Genomic DNA, 21,376 nt, shown 5'->3' on the forward strand with positions numbered 1-21,376 from the left:
ACACACACACACACACACACACACACTTCACAGGCACAAGCCCGTGGAAATATGCTCACTCAACCTGCATGTACAAAAAGCATGACTTCTGTGTAAACACCCAGTCCTGATTTCCCAAGGTGAATATCTCCTTTCTCTGGGAGGGGAGGTATGGGACACGATGAACCTTCTCATTAGAATTCATTTATGTGAAAAACGTATGCCAAATATCACCCTTGGCATTGGATGGCACTTGCACTCCAGCTAGTCCCAAGAGCTGGAGGCTGACCCAGACAAGCTCGAGTAACTCTTAGAAGATTCCTGCACTGTGGGCTGGAAGCTGGGAACTGCTTGGAAACGTTGAGTTCGTCCATCACATACTAGGAGTTTTTAAATAGAGTTGCTATTCCCATAAATCTGAATATTTGATGAAACTAAATAATTTAAAACATGTCAACAACCTTACTGCTCTTTTCCTCAGAGAACTCTCAGTCCTCTCTTGCTACCAGTGCCATCTCGAGAGCCACCCAGGGCCATGATATGAGTTAGGGGCTCAGGAAAAGCCCACAGATTGGGTCCCTGCTGTGCCAGGGCCTGACCTTGAGCTCTAAGAAAATAAAAAGATTTTCATTTCATTTTCACAGAGAGGGGCAAGCTTTTGCCCCAGATCCTGGTGGATCAGGACAAAAGTACTTCAGTTCAAGCGCTTACTTCCTAATTCCCCATCGCCAGTGCTCTGATCAACACCCACACACCAGTCTTGTTTCAAGAGGGACAAGTAATAACTAAGCCAAAGTCAGTCTCCTCTGCAGCCTCTCAGAAAGATTGGGGGCAGACAGCCATTCATCCAGGGCTTGGTCCTCGTTGCATAATAAGGGATTGTCCGGGAGATTAGGACAAAAAGTCCGTGTCCTCAAAGTGTTTCCATTCCCTCTGACTCTGCTCTGACACCTCTTCTAGGTGAAGGGCAAAGGCAGGTAACGTCTGCCACACTCCCAGCTCTCTCGCACTCACCCTGAACCTCCACCTCCCGCTGCTCACCTTGTGGTTTTCACATCTCTGCATAGTCCACAGGCCCCATCTATTCATTCAGCAAACATATATTGGGCATTTCCAAAGTACAAGGACAACGCCAGGCATCATAGAGAACACACCAAAAAAATGGCTCCTGCCTCCTGTAAGCCTGCAGCCTATCAGGCATGCACATAAATTGCTGTATATTGTAAGTCTCAGAAGTGCCCTAAGAAAGGTACAGAAAGATGCAGACAAATGACCCAGGAAGAAGGGGTCACCTCTGACCTCAATTTGAAATTACGGGTTCTCACTTACGGGCTCTGATTAAAGTTAACATCCAAGAGAGACAGAGTTCCACACCCAGCCAGCCTCCCTCTGCCACGGGGCTGTCACCGCTGACCCTGGCGGAAGGCCTGGGTACAGCAGCTTTGTCCTTCCCTGCCAGAAAATTTCACCAGAGAAAGACAAATAAACCGTCAAAAGACCACACCTACCCTGCTTTCCTCCCATTCTTTATCCCACAAGGGCTTTTTCCCCCCAATTAAACAAGGCTAGTGTACACAAATCTGTGGTCGAAGAATCCAAATCCACAGGAAAACCCGTGTCTTGCAGGTGAAGAGATTTTCTTTCCGTCCTCGGCTCAGGAACAAACGAGGGAGCCGAGGAAAGCTAGCTGCTCCGTGTCATGTTTCATTTGCTTGTTTTCCTCTCTTGCCTGTCCTGAAGGCTGATGGGGAAATAACAAAGTGTGCGCTGCCTCACTGAGACAGGGCCACCTAGGACTCCTGCGGCTATTGGCTGGTCCTGCCCAGAGCAGGCAGCTGGCGCGAGAGTGGCACTGGCTGGTTCTCTAGGGTAACTTCAGCAGGAAATGACAGTGACTCAGTTCAACGTCTCAAAGTCACTTTGCAAACTCTTCAGGCTTTCCTCTCCTAAGCATCCTCCCTTTAATTTGGAGTCCCTGGGTCTTTTGTGAGAAAATGTCTGAGCCTCGCTAGTTGGTGCGGTAATGTTTTCTCTCGTAAGCTGCTCTGGGGAGGGGCTTCTTCCTTTTCAGGGCAGGAAACCCAGCTTTGCTGGAAAGGAACAGCCAGAGGTGAGCCCCAGGCTGGGGGATTGTTGAAGTGGACGCTCTAAGTGGCTCTAAAATTATCCCGCACACTCCTGGCTTCCTTCCTCCCCTTCTCAGGCAGAGAAGCAGTCCCTAGAGACGGCCACTGAGCATGGAGGTCGCAGCGCCTCTCCTAACTTGCTCAGGCGGTGCAGTTCCCCAGCGAGAGCAGCCCAGGACCCTCCTCCCATCGCCAACCAGAGGGGGTTTTCTGAGGCCAAGGGAGAGAGCTCCAGGCAAACGACCCAGAAGTCTTAACCCCTAACTGGCCGCACCAGACCTCGTGCTGCTCCTGAAGGCTGCAAGGCCCTAAGCGGTGCAGTGCAAAGAATATAACTGTTGGGATAAGCAGGGCTCCAGAATTTCCCTAGCAAATGGCTCCTGTTTTTCTGACCTTGATGCTAAAATCTGCTCCCTCCCTTCTTATTTGCATTTCTGCTTATTAATGGACAGTTTTACCCATCAACATGAGGGTGTTATTTAAAATTTGTGCTTCCGCAAATGCCACTGGTGAGCTTTTGGGTATCTTGAACCAAGCTGTGTTTAAGCTCAAATTTCCTCTTGCTTGCTAGTCCTCTGCCCCAATCACTACACACGTGTGCACACCCATGCACATGCACACACACATGCACACATGCACACACACGTGCAATTGCACACAGGCGCACACACGTGCACACACGCCCCTCCTCTGATAAGCTATAGGCAGGGTCAGTGATAATCTATTTTTGTTCTCTATGTCCCTTATCTTTTGTTATGGGCCTTTTAAAAGCAAAGCAAACATTTCTCCTCCTCTTCTTCCTCCCTCCCTGTTTGAATTTTGCATCCACACCACACCCCAGCAACTCTGTTTATTAAAAATCAGCTCTGCTATTTATCACAGCAATACCCCTAGGGGACAGTCAGGCACTGGTAGCACCTTCCCCAAGCTCCCGTTGAGAAGCTATATAACCTTCAGAAAGGAAAAAAGCTGTGCAGTGGCTCACGCCTGTAATCCTAACACTTAGAGGCCAAGGTGGGAGGATAGCTTGAGGCCAGGTGTTTGAGACCAGCTTGAGCAACATAGCAAGGCCCCGTCTCTACAAAAAATGGAAAAATTAGCCAGGCATGATGACACATACCAGTACTACCAGCTACTGGTGGGGGCCGAGGCAGGAGGATCCCTTGAGCCCAGGAGTTGGAGGCTGCAGTGAGCTATGATCACACCACTGCACTCCAGCCTAGGCAACAGAGTGAGACCCCGTTTCAAAAAAAAAAAAAGCTGCTGGTACAAAGTCCACATGAGGCAGAGCCCCCTCCATCCCCTCGGGAACCCCTCCCCTCTGTGGGGGACAGTCCCAAACCTTCGTCTTTACCCAGGTTCTTCTTCCTTCCCTGGGTCCCGTCTCAGATTTCATTAGATCATAAACTGAGAAGTATTAAAATCATCTCTGTATCATAATCTAGAGGGACCCAGTAAGACCAATAATTGTTTATAATAAATGATCAAAACAAACACATGGTTCACTCATGCAGCATTTTACAGTTTACAAAGAAACTTTAATATATGCTATGATACTTTACACATACCACACGCTTTTCCCAGTAGACGTTATCACTAATTTTACATTATAGGGAGGGAAACAGAGGCCAGATGGAAAAAATGAAATTACTTGCTCAAGGTCACAGCCGGCATTGTGGAAACCTGAATAATTACAAGAGACCATTATATAGCACTTACGTGCCATGTGCTCTCCAAGCACTTTACATCTATTAACTCAATCCTACAACAACCCTATTTTAATCTCATTTTACAGATGAGTAAACTGAGGCACAGAGACATTAAGGAACTTGCCTACAGTCAAATCCAAGGAAGATGGAGATGCAGAGGGATAGTCAGGAGAGGAGGAAGGGGTCACAGACTGTCACTGCTTTAGGATATGGACAGCAGTCCGATGCGTGACCTTCCACTGTGTAGGGTCAGTTTTGCTCACTCGCCCAAGAGTAGCTCCGTCTCTCCAGGCAGGCTGGTGTTAATCAGACTCACAAGGCTCCTGCGTTGCCCTAGATGCCAAGCCACATTACAATCAGGAGACTGTTTGCTAAGCATGAAATCCAGGAAACAACGAGACTTGGCATTCAAGTCTTTAATGCTATCAGGCTGATACGGCTTGGTGGCTGGCTGCACCGCGAGGACAGCGTTAATCTACAACCCCTTCCTGCAGCCCTTCTACCCCTGGGTCTTCCCCGACCCTGACCATTGCTTCCCTCAACTGTGTTTAGCTGCGACTTGGGTGGGGCAGGCATTCAGAATATTCTCTCCAGGTCTACACTTCCTGCAGTCCTTTAGGAGCCACTTGCCTTTGAGCTTGAGAATGGCCTGGCCTTGACCTGGTTATGGGGAGGGGAGAGGAGGGGATGCTTCCTCTCCAGCAACCTGCATCAGTCATCCCAGAGTTGTCAGCTCGTGTTTCTGCCTCCGCTTCACTCAGCGCCTATGTCAGGGCCGTAGGGATTTGGGTTTCAGAGGCAAGAACCATGCAAGAGAAAAAAGGTGATTGGGACCATTTCCTTATATCCCTCCTCCACCCCTCTCCACATGCCCCCCTCTCTCTCTGAACGTCTCTGAAGATCTGAGCTGAAAAACGTCCGACCAAACTCAAAAACACCAGGGCTCTGACCCCTTGGGATGACAGAGGGACGCAGGAAGAGAGGCCTGAGAAAGACACAGGGGCTGCTGGCCAGGTGAGCTCCACAGTCGTGCCCTCCAGGCCTTCCCTCCTCCACGCCCTGAAGCCAGATCTCCTCCAGACACACACACGTGAGGAGGCAACATAGCATAGCCCCTGACCACCCCTGTCCTGGCCGCCCCTGCCCTGCTCACTGGTTACAGCAGGAGGCAGCTCATTAGCAAAAAAAGAGAACTGGGCTTTGGGTGTCAAAAAAAAAAAAAAAACAGGCTTTAGCCCTGGCTCTGCCATCAGCCAACAGTACGTCCTTGGTCATTCCATTTGGAATCTGCAGGACTCTTGCGCGTAAATTGTCTCGGTTGATTTCCACAGCACGGAGTGTAGCAGCACAGGCATTACTAGTGACTACAACAGGGGAACTCTGCGGTCAGGGCCCTTTTGATTGCCAGGGACAAAACCCGGCTCAAACAGACTTAAGCCAAAAAGAGGATTCACTGGCTCCTGCGCCTGAGAAGCCTGGGGTGCCGCCCGCAGGCATCGAGCTCAGCCAGACCGGGACTCTCAATGATATCAGTCCCACTCTGTGTCTCAGCATCCTTCCCTCTGGCTCGGCTGCTCCTCGTGGGGTCCCGTAACTGCCAGCAGCTCTAGGGTCGCAGGTTCACAGCACCCAATTTCAACTGAAGTCCTGGATCCAACGCTCACTGGAGACTGAAACGGTCACGTGCCCCTCCCTGAACCAATCACTGTGGCCGGAGGGAATATGACGAATGGCTTAAGCATGGGTCGCAGGCTCACCTGGAAGGTGGAGTCAGTCCCACCCAAGCCCTCTGGACCAAAAGGAAAGAGAGTAGTTTCCAAGGAAAACGGGGCGGTGTCAGCTGGAGGCTAGTCATGCAACACGACAGCTGGCCCGTGGTAATCCTGGGTGGGGCTGGGTCCCAACATTTGTAAATCATTAATGAGAACTGACTGAAAAAGAAATGAACTGAACTTGTCATTGTCCCACCTGAACTGGGCTATCTTTGCCTCGCACATGGCATCATTTAAGACTGAATAACCAGACTTAGGTTATTAATGACCAGACTTAGGAAATGAATTGCTATCACTCTATAAAGCAATTGGTTTATTGGGGCCGTGGATCCAGATCTCGCTGTGTGGGTGGAAGCAGAATTTCCCCTGAAGGAAATAGATGATCCAGCTGTCGACCATCCAGGAAAGAGGTGAATTTGGGTGCGGGAGATGAGGACCCAGGAGGTAAAGCTCAGGCAGGAGTGAAGAGAAGCTCTTCTTCCTCTCTTTGGGACCAGGACCAGCTGGAGACAACTAGATCTTTCCAGTGGGGAGTAGGGCAAGACAGCCCAGGTCTACCCGAAGGCAGATGACAAGCGAGGCTCTGGCTCTGTGTTTTGAGCTACTCTCAGGGGCAACTCTGCCTTCTGTTGCCTCACACCATGCCTGGGGTGGACAGTTGTCCCCCAGGGCTAGCACCATGTCCACAGTGGTGTTCATTGGCAAGGTGTAGCCACTTGGCAAGTGACAAAACCAAATGCCAGCACCAGGCCCTGACTCTAGGCCCTGGCTCTTCCCACTACCACACTTGTGGTCCCTCCCTAGATTCCCGGGTCCTCAGGGAAAGGAAGGCTTGGACTGGAGGCTCCCCCAGGCCCCTTCTGTTAGTGACCTCCCAGAATTCTAGTGAAGCCCTGGTGACAATCATAGCCCAGCCCAGGACAAACACCAAAGTGAAACCAAAGCCAACGGGAGACATTCACTCGCAGAGCAGATACAAGACTTTGCCTCCAGAACTGCTCAGATGAAGCAGGTCCAAATGCAATGAGTCACCATTAATTGAGTCCCAGGAGCAGAGGAGCCAAACAGCAGTGTCCCCTGGGGACCTGCCTCCACCCAAACCCACCTGTAGGATAAGAAGCCCAAGAAAGCCGGCCAAGATGTACCGACACCAGCCCTGCTCCTGGGTAGGGCCTTTCACTTCACCTACGCGTCCTCTCATCTCTGCTTTCACGTCTTCTTGTATTGTAAGATAAAATACTCTACCTACCTCTCCACTGGTTCTACTTTCACTTGCCACTTGCCAGACAGCACAAGGTCTCTGGGGCTTAGTCCTTCTGCTTTTGTGGCTTATTAATTTTGAAAGGGCCGTGTGAGGTTTTGAAATGAGTGCACCATCTGAACATTGCAACCCCTTCCAATGACCAGAGTGCTCTGGCACACAAGGGATCAGAATGTCTCTTCTGTATTTCTGATCTTTGGGGACAGTCTCTCCTCTCCCTTAATTCCGATCCCCTCCTCAGAGGTACCTTTGCAAAATAAATGAGCCGGTCACCCTTTCCTGATGCAAGGACTGCAGACTCTCAGCACTGGGCCATGTGAGGACGTGGTCACATGTGAGGATGCAGCTACTTTGGGGAAGGGACTTATGCCAGGGCAGAGGGGAATCTGTTTGGAGGAGCCCTTTTCATAACCGCTGGAGGACCGAGGGGCCCTCGTGAGTGACACCCTTAGTCAGCATCCAGACAAATAGGGACACTAGAGGCCCTCAGGGAAGCCAGGCTACATCAGCGAGGTCGTAGAGAAGATTCGTGTCGGAAATTAGTGTGAACCAGATCAATGGCTGCCAACTCCTAGTCCATGCGATAGTACTAGCCCTGGACAGAGTATCCATCAGTTTGCAGGAAATTACACGCACACGACATAAATAGATGTCGGCATAAAGCTACCAACTGTTCTTTCTCGGGAAACATTGTCTATTATTCCGAGACTTGGGGTGCTCCAATGTCCTTTCTTTTATGAAGTTTATAGTGATGACAGATGGCTTAGTAGAAACTTTCTTCGCCAATGCCTCACTCAACCAACTTACTAGATCAACCAATACCTTCGTTCTCCTGGTGAAGCACACTGACTTCGTGCCCGAGACACAGCAGACACGCACGGCTGGCGGGTTCCTCTCTGGAAGGCCCGCTCGCTTCTGCTCTCGCCCATTGAGGTGCCTGGGTAACAAGGGTCTGCTGTGTTTGGGTCCAAATTTGTCTGCACTGGTCAAACATGTTAACTATAATGATGTAATTGAATTAATTCATTCATAAACTAAGAAATTAAGAGCATAAACAGAAAGAACATTGACCTGTGAAATCAGAGTGTAAACAGAGAACTATTGTTTCTACGAAAACTAAATTGAACGCTTTGGAAAGACTCTATAAAAGTCTGTCGTTCGAAAAAAATGCTGTCAAATTGGGAATGGGTAAGAGAACTGTAAATATTGGGAGGAAAAGATACAAATGAAGATGGATTTTACAATCAGATGGCTTCACAAGCGTCTAGAACTGCTTGCTCCACGTTAAAGAAACTGGAACCAGAACTCCAGGATGAGACAATACGTGTGGTTTGTGCAGGAAAGGCAGCAGTTAGGGTCTCTACATGAAAATACTAGCAAACGAATACACATTTAGATGTTTTAAGTCAAAAGAAAACATTTGAAGAAAGAGTACAGTATTATCTCTTTTATGATTTCCTGGTTTAACCAATTTTTTCAATGAACTGGCCAATTACCAAATCCAATTACACTGAATAAGACCGTACCTACTTGGTAAAATAAAAGGTTGATCGCTGTATCTGTCCCTCACAATCTAAAAAATCATTGCTACATGAAATCAAGCCATCCCAGCAGTCTGCTCCTTCCAAGGCTAAGCGGCTATGAACTCTGTTTTCCAAGGTGTCAAGCAAAGGTAGCCTTTAGCCTCACTTCAAGGCAACTTTTATTTTAATCATGTATATTGGTAGTTACCAGACCAGTATTATTTTTTCTCCCTCAATTGACTCTCAGAAAGGCTGTGTTTTCAGGAAGCCAAAGACTTACACATAGTTCTCAAAAGGAGACTAGCCAAACCCTACAATTTTATCAAGTGAAATCTTTAAATATTAATAATTCAAAAACCAAAGGAGGGAAACCCCAGCAACTTTAGACAGGCTATAAATAATTAGGCACTCAATCAGAACTGAGCGCTCAAATATATTGGACTTTGTTTCAACAGAATGTGCTTTCCTGGAAACCACACAGCAAGGGAGTAAATGCCAGCCTCACTCAGACCAGAGGAGCTGTATCTGAACGCTCCCTTGCAGTAAAGGTGCTGGCCGGCCACCCAAAACCTGCCTTAGCCAAGTCATCATGGCGCAGCTGGATACGGCTGAGACAATACCCAGATACCAATCTGTAAACATTATGAAACAATTTCCTTTCCAGCCTCTTGCATGTGTCTGCCTCCCTGCCCTCACCCTAGCTACTTCCCCAGCACACTCTAAACTCCAGCTCAGGCTTGAATAAATCAGGCCAGATTAGAGGCTGACTCCTGCAGTCAAAACCCAACACAGAAAGAGCCTAGACTCTTTCCAGGAGGACCACCAGTCAGAATCTGCTCTGTCCAGCTACGGAATTGACAAGACTCTTTCACAAATGCCAGGGATGAGTCAACGCCATCTCCGAGGACATAAAGTCCCTTTTCAGAAAGCCACAGATGGCCGAAATCCAGATGGCTGGTATTTTGGATAACATTATATCCCAGCAATACATCTGTCTCGTAGACTCTTTTTTTCAAAGCTTAATTAAGGTACTTAAAAGTGATCAGGGTGGATCCACCTTTCTATGCTGGTTTTACCACTCAACTCAGCCAGGCCACAACCTTCCACTTCCAGCCCGTGTCCACCATCCAGATAAAGGTGGAAGCAGCCAGATTCCTCCACCCAAGCCAAATGAGCTAAATTCTAGTCTTTTCTGTGTTTCTATTAATGGATTTATGTCAGAAGTTTCACAGCAATAATCTTCACTGGGATCAGCGATTGTATATTTCCAGAAGAGATGAATTCCTTACTATCCGACATAAGCATGTACTTGTACATTCTATTTGGTACTGGCTGTTGTAAATAAACTCAGAAATAAAGCCATTTTATGCCCAATAGTTGAAAGGGTGCAGAGATGCCCTGGGCCAAGGCCTTCCATCGACTTATATTCTTATACTTTGACTCACTCGAATTTTGCTCTTCTTTGAACTTTTTCATTTTAAGATCTCTCTGTAGGCACTTCTTGCTCTGTAAATCTTAAAACAGCCTATGTCAAAAACAGTCTCACTCTGACCTGACCAGCTTAAAGGATTAGCTCAAGAACAGTCAAGCTTGCCTGGGCTCTGTGAGTCCCCCCAGGATGGAAAAGCTCTTGAGATTCTAAGGAATCATCTTTGGTGCAATGGGAGGAGGATCCACCCACCAATGCCAGATCCACGTGGGGTGTCCACAGCTGTGAGAAGTCAGACAAACCCCAGGAAACACTGACAGTGGCCTGCGAGACACATCCACGGCCCCTGGACTAACTGGGTCACTGGCTCAGCACTGCTTCTCAAGCCATGATGACTTTCCCTGACACTTTATCCCCAGCCTCCTCCAAATCAACTTCGGGGAAGTGACAGACCTTTGTCCTCCATCCAGAGGACATGATGGCCCCTCCCCCTCCTAATTTTCAAGAGAGGAGAAAGAAGTCTCTCCACTTCTTGCTTCTGGGCAGTGAATCCTGAAATTCCTTCAGTCGCTTGGCCCAGAACTTGCTTCCCAGAACGATGAGCACCACTATTTCTGCTGCTGAGAGCTTTCCTTGTGTTCCCAAGTCTGAACCAACCACATTATTTATTCACTGAGTCAATCAACAAACTTTCAAGAACTCACCACATGCCAGACACTAACTAGGCATGGGGAGACACAGGAGTGAATGAGACAAAGTCCCATCCTTCAGGCAGCTACAGCTTTGTGAGAAGGGGAAGCAATGAACCCAGATACCAATAAATAAATAAGTAAATGCTAGGAAGGAAGTAAAATAAGGGAAGAAGACAGAGAAATTGGAGGTGGGTCACAGGTCGCAGGGGTTGCTGCCCTTAGATGGTCAGGGAAGGTCTCTGAGAGGTGACATTTGAGCTGAGATGTGATGATAAAAAAAAGTTGACTATTCACAGATCCACGGAAAAGCATTCCAGAAAGAAGAGCAAGTGCCAATGCCCTGAGAAGGGAGCAGGCCTCCTCTTATTAGAAGGTCGGAAGAAAGGCCGGGGTGGGCAGAGCAGAGCAAGTAAGAGGGAACACGGCGGGAGATGGGGTCCAAGGGGCACGCAGGGGCCACGGATCCCCTGGGAAAGAACCCACCAGAAGGTGATAAGCAGGGACTGAGCAGGTCTGTGCTTTGAAATGATCCCTCTGGGAGGATCATTGCTGGGAGGAGAATGGAGCTAGGGACAGAGAACGAAAGGGGGAGTCCAGGCAGGAATCAGGTGGTTGCCGGGTTGCTGGGACCGGGCCGGTAACCACGGAGACGATGAAACACCATGGAATTCAGGATATATGCTGGAGGGGAGGCTGCCAAGACTCTAGAATGAAGATAGTAAGTCCAGTGCCCGTGAATACTCGCTAACAATCCCTGTGCGAGCAGCTGCATGAGCGCGTACACGCACATGTGTGCACACGAGCATGCATGCACACACACACGCACATGCTGAATCCTTATGCAAACAGTACAGGGTTGGGGCAGGGACTCCAGACCCTGAGCCAAAATGCCTGGGTCAAATTCCGACTCACCTGCTCACCAGCCATAAAGCGGGGTTCACGTCATTGAACCTCTCTATTCCTTGTCTGCAACATGGGAACAATAATAGAAGTGCCTCGTGGGGTTGTGAGGATTAAATTAGTCACTATACGTGAAGCATTTAGGGAAAAGTACTTGCCACATATCGCGGGAGTTTCCCGTTGCTGCTGTAACAAATGACCGTAAATGTAGTGGCTTATTATAAACGACACACATTTATTGTCCTGCGGTTCTGGAGGCCAGAAGTACAAAATCGGTTTCACGGGGCTCAGGTCAGGTGCCCTTTCTGGTTCCCTCTGGAGGCCCGGGGAGAAGCCGCTCCGGCCTGCGCCAGCTGCAGGAGGCCACGGCACCCCCTGGTCCCGGCCTCAGCCCTCCAGCCAGTGCTCCGAGCGCCCCCGCCTGCTCCTTTTCTGACCTTCCCGCCTCCTTCCTCCGAGGACCCTGGTGATTATATTCAGGGTCCACATGGATCATCCAGAACAATCTCCCCTTCTCAAACTCCTTCACTCAGACACATCTGCACGGTACCCTGTGCCACAGAAGGTGACATTCACAAGTTCTGGGGATTAGGACACAGATATCTTTGGGAGCAATAAATAAAGGTTAATTACTATTATCATCATTATCATCGTTGTTATTCCCATGGCAGCCCCAGGGCACATGCCCAGCCCCCTCCCCAGCTCTAAGGGAGAGGGGGGGATACAGAAAGACCCCTAACTCCCAGAAGCCCCCTGAGACTAGGCCCCAGAGCTGGGGACACGGCCGGCTGATCAGGCGGAGGCCGCAGCCAGCAGTTGTCCTGGCGAGGGGGCAGGGGCAGAAGGTAGACGAGGCAGGACGCCGCTCACGGGCCTGGCTCAGCCCCAGGCTAAGGCCTCCTGAGGGTGCTGTACTCCGTGGGGTCCCCGTGGCTCGTGCCGGGGATGTGGGTGATGAGCTGGCTGGTGTTGCTGTAGGTCGGCTCCTGATCCAAGTTGCCCAAAGTCAGAGATGTGTAGGAAACTTCCTCCCTCGGAAAGGGAGCCTGCAAGGAGATGGCCACGAGGTCAGAGAGGCCGGCAGGAAGCTGTGGCCGTGGGCAGAGCAGCCCTGGGACGAGGCTGGCGGGGGCAGACCCTTCAGAGCTTCTGACGGCCACTCCCACACCCTCAGTGTCCCCTCCACTCTGCCAGGCACGCTGGGCTTCAGCCAGGACAGGGCAGAGCCTCAGCTCCGCACCCGGGCAGCGCATTTCCTGCGGAATCCCCGGTCACTCAGCCCCTCCCTCTGCTCTCTGCTGCCCTGCCAGGGGACCACGCTTGACCGGTCCCTGAGGCCATCTCAGCTATGCCCACATGAGCAGCAGAAAGCCCATACTCCAAGGGGGACAATGGCAGACCTGTCCCCCACCAGCATCACGGCAGCCCCCACAAAAGACACACCATGGTGACGTATTCCACTTCCTTCTGGGCAGAAGACGAGGCCTTCATGGAGGCCTTTTTCCGGGAGGAGCTGGGGGAGGTTCCCGTCCGCTGCAGGGTCAAGTTTGCGTAGAAGAGTTCATCCTCCAGGGGCTGCGACACCTGGGACAGGGAACACAGGCTGGGGAGTCACAAGACCCGTGTTGGGCACAGGTTCTTCTTCCGCAGAGGTTCACGGGCCTCTCTGCCCCCCTGAGTGCCTCCTCCCAGTCCCTCTGTGCCCCACTTCTCAGGCTCCCATGTCCCCAGCCCTGCTGCACCTGGCTGTTTCCAGCCCCTCATCCTCCCAGGTCCTGCAGGGGCCCCTGAGTATGTGGATACTTGGCACATGGCTTATCTGATGCTTTTGGAGCTTCTGGGAGAGGGAAAATGAGGAAGAGGGGAGAGGAGCTGCGTGGTCTCTCTGGTCCGACCCCGGGGACTCTCTTACCTGCGCTGGAGGTACCCCAGCTGCTGGAAGACAAAAACGATCTAGAATTAGAAAGCCCACCCTCGAGATGCACAGGAGCCCCAGGTCTGGGGAAGAGAAATACAGAAGAAAAGGAGTGAATTAGGCTCCAGGCTCAGAAATGGGGACCTGGTTCTAATTCTGTCTCCTCAGATGACACACTGTGTAACAGTGGTTGTGTCACCCCTCTGAGCCTCCATTTCTCCACCTGAAAAGGGGGACACCTCAGCCCCCTGTTCCCCAATCATGGAACTGTGTGAGCGGCCAATCAGGTGGCCCTGCCAGCCAGCAGCTCCCCTGGTATTAAGTTTCCTTCTGCAGAAGCCCGGGTTCAGCCTGTCACTTCTGCCAGAAATTCTACCTGTGACTCCACTTCTCTACCGGATTCATCTTCAGGGATCAACTCAGTGCCACCCTACCTTCCGCCACCCAGGCCATCTAACCTCCTCCCCGGCTCCCAGGGCACCTGCTCTATGTCTGTGTCACCGCCTTCATCCCACTGAACTCGGGGTGGCCGGGCCTGTCCCTGCCTTGCATCCTCGGTGCCAGGCTGTGCCGGCAGTGGGTGCTCAGTCGGTAATACTCGTCTGCAGAGACGGGATTGCTCCAGGCCATCCCCCGAGCAGAGCACATGAGCTGGGGGACCTGTTTTCAGGTGGCTGCTGGGCCTGTCTTCTTTCTGTCCCTTGGCCCTTCCCTGCCACCACCCCCTCCCCCCTGCTCTAGGGACAACAAAGAAACAAGGGGGTTTCCCCTGGATTTTAGCTTCAAAAGACTAGATGCCAAGGAACACATAAAGTCCTTAGGACTTAGGCCACGGAGAATGCATCGTCCCAGGCGAAAAGCCTCCCCAGGCTGTGGGAGGGAGAGGTGCAGGAGAGAGGCCGGATGAGGGCTCGGGACCCCGCGGTTCTAAGAAGGGTGCAATCACTGAGAATGTGGAAGTGGAGCCAGACAGGAAAAGGGCTCGGTTAAGGCAAGATCTCGTGATCTGCGAGTGCTGGCTCCCGACCAAAGAGGCTGTTCCCTGAAGAGTAGGTTCACACGCAGCAAGTGGGTCAGCCCGGGGAAGGTCAGCCCGGGGGAAGCTGGTGGGCAGGGGAGCAACAGGAGTGAGGGCTGCTCCAACCTTTCTTTTTCTTTTTTTGAGACAGAGTCTCACTCTGTTGCCTGGGCTAGAGTGCTGTGGCGTCAGCCTAGCTCACAGCAACCTCAAACTCCTAGGCTCAAGCCATCCTCCTGCCTCAGCCTCCTGAGTAGCTGGGACGACAGGCATGTGCCACCATGCCCGGCTAATTTTTTCTATATATTTTTAGTTGTCCGATTAATTTCTTTCTATTTTTAGTAGAGACGGGGTCTCGCTCTTGCTCAGGCTGATCTCGAACTCCTGAGCTCAAATGATCCACCCGCCTCAGCCTCCCAGAGTGCTGGTATTACAGGCGTGAGCCACTAGGCCCAGCCGCTCCAACATTTCTGATCAGACGCGGAGGACTGTTGTGTGTGCACACATGGACCTGCACTGTGTGTATGCATGTACCATGTGTGCATCTGTTCAGCCGTGTGTGTGTGTGTGTGTGTGTGTGTGTGTGTGTGTGTGTCTCCCTTCCCTCGTGTCAGCTTAGTACCTCCTTGGCAACCACACAGACTCGACTTGACTTGGGTATCTAATCTAGGCACCCTATACTGGGCTGCCCACCTAAGGCAATGTCTTTCTCTGCCACCAAGAGCCAAACCAGGAAGCAAGAGGGGGACATGAGTCAGAGAGAAAAGAAGGACAGGGAAGATATACAAGGCAGGCAGCTAATGCCAAAACCTCCTGGGGCTCACCTGCAAGCTCCAGGCCCCCTGGTCCCTTGGACTGCCAGCTGTCAGTGGCCTTTGGGACAATGCCCCTTCCAGACTGTGTGGGTAATCCCTTGGACCACACAGCTTGGGTGACAACACTGGCCAGCGGCCCCACACCCCTCCACCCAGCCCAGCCACAGCCCAGCCTCAGCCAGGTCTCCTCACCTTTCTTCTGGCGTTTCACCATCCTCCAAGCCAGGAGCGAGACTGCCACCGAGAGAAGCAGCAATATGGCAAAGACGAGGGGAAGGAGGACGCTGAGCCTCATGACGCCATGCCTAGGGACAACAGGAGAAGGCCCATGCACCCCAGGCTCGCCTCCTGCCTCTAAGCCTGATCCCACCCACCGCATAGCAGGGTCGGGGGGCCACACACCTTATGACCTGAAGGTCTGTGGTTTGCAGCCCGGGAACCTTCACTTCTGGGGAGTCTCAAAGATGGTTTTTGAAAAAGAAAGGTGGTTTCAATGTGTCTAGAAGCCTAACAAAGATTGCATGGCAACGGCTCCTAAAATGTCTCCCTGCTCCCACACTTGCCTTCTCTACTGGACTGACAGCATCCTCCCCTCAAATCCATGTCCTCTCAGAACCTGTGAATGTGACCTATTTGCGGATGTAACCAAGTTAAGATGAGGTCACACTGGGTTAGGGTGGGCCCTAATCCAGGGACTGGTGTCCTTAGAAGGGAGAGATTTGAACACACAGGCACACAGGGAGAAGGCACACAGAGGCACAGATAGGGATGAGGCTGCTCAAACCAAGGAATGCCGAGAACTGCCAGCACCCACCGAAAGCTAGGAGAGTGGCATGGGACAGACCCCCAAGAAGGAACCAACCTTGCCGACACCTTGATTTCAGATGTCTGGCCTACTTAGCTGTGAGAAAATCCATTTCTGTTGTTTTAAACCCCTCAATGTGTGGTATTTCGCGACAGCAGCCACAGGACACCCCACTGCTGCTACCCAAAGCTACCCTCTTGCTCAGGCCATTGCGATGGCCCCTTACTCAACTCCTGGCCTCCAGCACGCCCTTCAGACTGCAGCCAAGGCACTCCTCTGGATAAAATCCAAGCTCCTTGACCCTTTGTACAAGGCCCCTTGAGATCTGAGACCCTGCTGGCCTTGTAGCCTCGTTTCCTGTCGTTTCCCTAAAGCAGCCGCTCCTCGCTGGGACTCCAGGCTCCATCTCAGTGACCAGCTTCCAATTCCTCGGATGCCAGGCCTTTGCACCTGCTGCTCCCCCACCGGAAGTCTCCTCTCCATCTCCTCCGCATGCTCCTTCTCCCCACTTCACCCAGCAATCTCTGCCTCACCCCTGCAGGAAGCATCCCCTGGCCGGCTCTGTCTGACGTAGGGGTGTCCTGACCTCCCTGGATTCGCTCCGTCTCTGTGTCTGTCACTGCTGGAATCACCTAAATGCTCGAGCGCCTCCCTCTGATCTGGAATCTCCTTGGGCATGAAAACTGTGATGTGCTGGACGGTGTCCCCTCAAAACCCGTATGTTGAAGTTCCAACCCCCAATACCTCAGAACGTGATCGTATTTGGAGATGGGGTCTTTACAGGGGTAATGAAGGTTAAGTGAGGTCACTAGGGTGAGCCCTAGTCTAGTGAGACTGCTGTCATTAGAAGAGGAGATTAGGACAGAGACACACACACAGGGATGACGACCACGTGAGGACACAGAGAGAAGGCAGCCGTTCTACAAGCCAAGGAGAGAAGCATCCAGAGAAACCAGTCCTGCTGACATCGTGATCTTGGGCTTCCAGCCTCCAGAATTGTGAGAAAATAAATTTCTGTCGTTTAAACCACCCAACCTGTGGTACTTTGTCAGGGCAGCCCAAACAGACAATGCAAGGACTATCTAATTCATCACCAGAGTCATAGAAATTTGAGGAATGAAGTCATCAACCAATGAATTATATCAACTCTAGTTGGTTACATTAATTGTCTCTAGATTATAAGCACCCCAAGGCAGGCACCTCTATTCTTTTGTTCATTCCCATACCCCTCTGTACACCCTGGAACAATGCTGGGCATGAGTAGGTGCTCAATTGTTACTTGTTGAATAAATGAGTGGATTATCCGTCTCATGCTAACCAAAGGCCCTGATCGGTACTTGCGTATGGCTTTGATTAATAAAATAAGTAAATGCTTTAGCTATTACTTATAAAAGCCAGTTTGGTAGAAAAAAACTTTCAGAACAGAGAGCAAATGGCAGAGTGGGAGTAGAAGGGGTCCCCCGTGGTAGAAAGTTTGGGGACCACCCACAGGGATTCTGTGGCAAGGTGCCAGCAACAGGAGACCTTGGCAGACCTAGAAATAAAGTCAAGAGGGCCAACCAGAGTGAAAGGAGAAAACGAAAGAGGACTTTTCTGCTTCGAGAAAGCCTCTTTGTCTGCAGATGGCTGGGCAGGGCACTAAGAGGCACGAACGGAGCTCTGGGTGTGGAGTCCAGAGACTTCCATCCAAGCTCCAGAGCCACCCCTCACCGAGGAAGGGACTGAGGCTCAGTTTCTTCTTCTGTAAAATGGGAACATTCGTATCTGCCCATTCCTGCAAACGTGGTAGTGGTCCTAGCCAGCATCGAAGAAAACAGAATAATGGACGGGAAAGCCCTTTGTGAGCTGCCAGGTGCTGCGGAGACGTGGGGACTATCAGTATCACTGTTTTCCTGCCACAGCAGTAATTAGAGGAGCATTTGGGGGAACAGGACTTCCCCAAGCCCCCCTGTCCTCCCAGAAGTTGGGCCAAGAACCATCCTGCAGCCCCACGATCCTGTGCCCACACTCACACTAGCCACACTGTCCTCACTGCCAGCCACTCGTCTGTCTCCCACACTAAGCTCTGAGTTCCACAGGACAAAGTCCACGTCTTTGTCCCCAGAGCTCAGCCATGTAGAGGTTAACTCAGTAAAAGTGCAGTGAATGAATGAATGAACCCACAAACCTACAAACTGCACTGAACTTCAGGTCGAAGGATCTGTGGGGGCTGAGAGCAAGTGGGAAGGTCCCCCAGCATCTTCATGCTCACCGAGGAGCCTGCGGATCCAGGGCAAGCTCTGGCTGGGGCCCAGACTCCAAAGGTTCCCCCTTTGGAGGAGTTTGGGCCAAGTGGGCCACAGGGAATAGCAGCGTCGGAACTGGCTTACCCGTTATCAAAGTGATAGCTGGTCAGCGTCGGGGAGCAGTCAGTCTTTTCCAGGGTGGCCAGTGCTGTAAACATGTTGGTGGTGGGGGCGGCGGTCGACACTGTAGCTGGTGCTGGCATACAGACCAGATTACACACCACCCTGCCCCCGGGCCCCCCCGCAGCCCTGCTCACGGCTCTGAGCCTGGCGGGCCTCAGAGTCAGGTGGGGCGCGGCACAGGCAGAGGGAGGATAGAGGGGCCTGGAAGGAGCCTCAGGACCAGGGCAGCTGGAGTCAGCTGAACTTGAAACAATCCCGCTGCTCATGCCAATGCCTCAGCCAATCCTCCCCCCACCTCACCGACCCAGCAAAGACAAGAGCAGACTGGGAACTTGCGCAGCAGCTGACATATACCCTAGATTGGGACATCTGCCCTGAACAAAATCATAATATTCAGGAAGAACCTTGACTCTGGGCAAGTTGCGAAGCTTCAGTGATGGGGATACCACTTCCCAGGGGTGTTGCAAGGATTCAGTGAGACAATATATGTTCTGCATTTTGCAAACAAGAACATGCCCCAGAGGTCCCGGGTGCCGTGTGGGGCCCCGAGAACTGCGGTGCCACCCCCGTGCCACAAGGGCCATCGAGCTGGTGCCGGCCATCTGAGGGGAGCAGAAGCCCAGCCCAACACATAAACTCGTGCAAACCAGGCCACTGGGGCCTCGGAGCTGAGCCTCCCAGGAGTGTCTGCATTCTAGAAGGACTTGGGAAGACAAACTCCTCAAGCCCAAATGCATAAATGGAGCTTGGTGGGACTCAGCCCCAGGAATGCAGCTGTTTGACTGTGAAGGCCTTTCTGGGCCTCAGGAATTACACCCCAGCACCCTGGCGACGCTGGGCCTCTCTTCCCCCAGGGTGGGTGTGGGATGGGGGTGGGAACAGCGGCTGTGAAGCCCCAGCCGGAACTCCACCGAGAGCAGGACACACCTGGGCACCAGAGGTCCCAGGAAGGCATTGGCAGGTTGGGGTCTCTGGGTACCATGGAAGGGGGTGTCTTTGGCCCATGGGCTGAAACTGGGACCATCACCTTGTCTCCTGTGAGCAATAGACATAGACACTGAGCTATTCAGAGAAAAAACTAAATGTGCCTGGAAAGGCCTTGATCCATCCTGGAGCACTCCGTGGGAGCCACAGGACACATGAGAGAAGCCCCGCCCTCCCGATGCCAAGTGGTCAGTCAGGCTCTACGAGACCTCAGGACTCCATCCTCTGCGACAGGTGACACTCAGTGACAGTTACCTCACTCGAGTGTGAATTCAAGGACCAGGACAGAGCAGTCCTGAGAGACTCCACACCCTCTTACCTGGGTCAACGGTCACCTCAACTTGGACCCCATGGTCAGCTCCAGTTCTCTTGATCCCACACCAGTAAGTGTCAGCATCGTCTCTCCTGAGCCCCTCCATGGTCACGGTGAACGTGTGGTTTTTCTGATTGTCCCTGATGGACACATGGCCCTTTCTCACCTCCTGCTCTGATCCAGTGGTCTCAACAAGCATCTTACAGCGGCTCCAACGAGCCCCTCGACACCACCACTTCCTGTGGGTTTCCCACCCTGGGTCATAGCGACACTGCACGGTCAGTGAGCCCCGCTCCGGGCCTCTTGCTGCTCCCGGACCAGTGAGTGGATTCCCAGCAGTGGAGTAGCCTGGAAAACACAAATCCATGTACCTGTCACCTCCCGCCCCAAGGGCAGGGCCACGCCTCCTGCATTGGGAATAGCTCCCAAATCCCAGTGTCACATGCGTTAAATAACAGTCAAGGAAGAAATACACCTTCCACGTGACAAAGCTTTTGCCCTTCAGTGTTCCGCTGGGTCAAAGCCACCAGGAAAGTCACTGCACAGCACAGCCACAGACCCCAAAAGAAACAACCATGTTGACACTGAGCAATAATAGCTTCTTGTAATTCACCCCTCTCCTCCTGCTCATGGCCAATGTAATCTGCGTCTTTCAAGGGATGTCCTTTTGCAAACATCTTTGTGTCATACTGGTCTGGTGGGAAGGAAATACCAGAAGACCCATTTCCATCGGAGAATGACGGCTGCCTTGACTCGACTGTTCCTGGTGGTTCTAATGTTTTCCGGTGGCTCTGCTGTAGAGAGCCACCCCGGGGGAAGCCTTTGCAGTCCACCAAAACAGTGATGCCAACTGGTCTCCATGTGCTTTGGGATACATATCACACAGATCCCATTTTCTTCATGGAAGTGCTTCGGCCCCTTGTCAAATAGCAAATTTGTGATTATTTATGGATTTTCCATTCTGTTCCATTGATCTATTTGCCCAACTTTATGCCATCTTTATGCCCATCTTATGTCTCGTTCTTTCTCTCATTTGCTCATCTTTGAAAGATTCAGGATACAGGGAAATGTTTCTTTACTGTAAGAAAAACAGCACTTCAAGCATGATAACAAATGGCAAATGACACAAGGCCTCTGTGCGGGGGAGACGCTGACAAACAGTGGGACCACGGCAATCCGAGAGCAAAGGACCTGTGCCAAGGACCCTGTTCCACTCCAGCCCATCATCCTCATACAAGAAATGGGCTCTGTGACAAGAACACCCAGTGGGGCAAGGACAGTCCCTTCAATAAATAGTGTTGGGGAAATGGACAACCACATGCGGAAGAATGAAATTGGACCCTTATCTTACCCCATACACAAAAATCAATTGAAAATGGATAAAACACTTAAAGGTAAGACCTGAAACTATAAAAGTATTAGAAGAAAAAATAAGGAAAACACCCCATGACATCGTCTGGGCAATGATTTCTCGGATATTACCCCAAAAACACAGGCAACGGAAGCAGAAGTGGACCAATGGGATTGCATCAAACTAAAAAGCTTCCGCACAGCAAAGGAAACAATTAACACAGTGAAGACACAACTCACAGATTGGGAAAAAATATTTTCAAACCATACATCTGATAAGGGGCTAATATCCAAAATATGTAAGGAATTCAAATAACTCAATCACAAGAAAACAAATCGCCCAAGTAAAAAATGAGCAAAGGGGCCGGGCGGGGTGG

At 51.4% G+C, this 21,376-nt stretch overlaps 2 protein-coding genes across 3 annotated transcripts in view; one reads left to right on the plus strand and one right to left on the minus strand.

Annotated features, from left to right (window-relative positions):
• Positions 1-21,376, plus strand: part of RAB37 (RAB37, member RAS oncogene family) — a 73,875-nt gene that overhangs the window by 2,799 nt on the left and 49,700 nt on the right. The gene's annotated exons all lie outside the window — the stretch shown is intronic.
• The window catches only part of LOC105824804 (CMRF35-like molecule 1), a 34,713-nt gene continuing 24,962 nt past the window's right edge, over positions 11,626-21,376 (minus strand). Inside the window, exons 2-7 of one of the 2 annotated variants that reach the window (XM_012662391.1) lie at positions 19,656-19,997; positions 18,314-18,425; positions 15,332-15,444; positions 13,304-13,323; positions 12,835-12,975; positions 11,626-12,437 (exon numbers count right to left, since the gene is read on the minus strand). In XM_012662391.1, the coding sequence (XP_012517845.1) occupies positions 12,282-12,437; positions 12,835-12,975; positions 13,304-13,323; positions 15,332-15,444; positions 18,314-18,425; positions 19,656-19,997 (884 nt within the window). In that variant the 3' untranslated portion in view covers positions 11,626-12,281. Of the gene's footprint in view, positions 12,438-12,834; positions 12,976-13,303; positions 13,327-15,331; positions 15,445-18,313; positions 18,426-19,655; positions 19,998-21,376 lie in introns of both variants that reach the window. The other variant, XM_012662390.1, reaches the window with a different exon arrangement.

The sequence above is a fragment of the Propithecus coquereli genome, unplaced genomic scaffold (assembly GCF_000956105.1).
Source record: "Propithecus coquereli isolate 6110/MARCELLA unplaced genomic scaffold, Pcoq_1.0 Scaffold76, whole genome shotgun sequence".
Classification (NCBI taxonomy): Eukaryota; Metazoa; Chordata; class Mammalia; order Primates; family Indriidae; genus Propithecus; species Propithecus coquereli.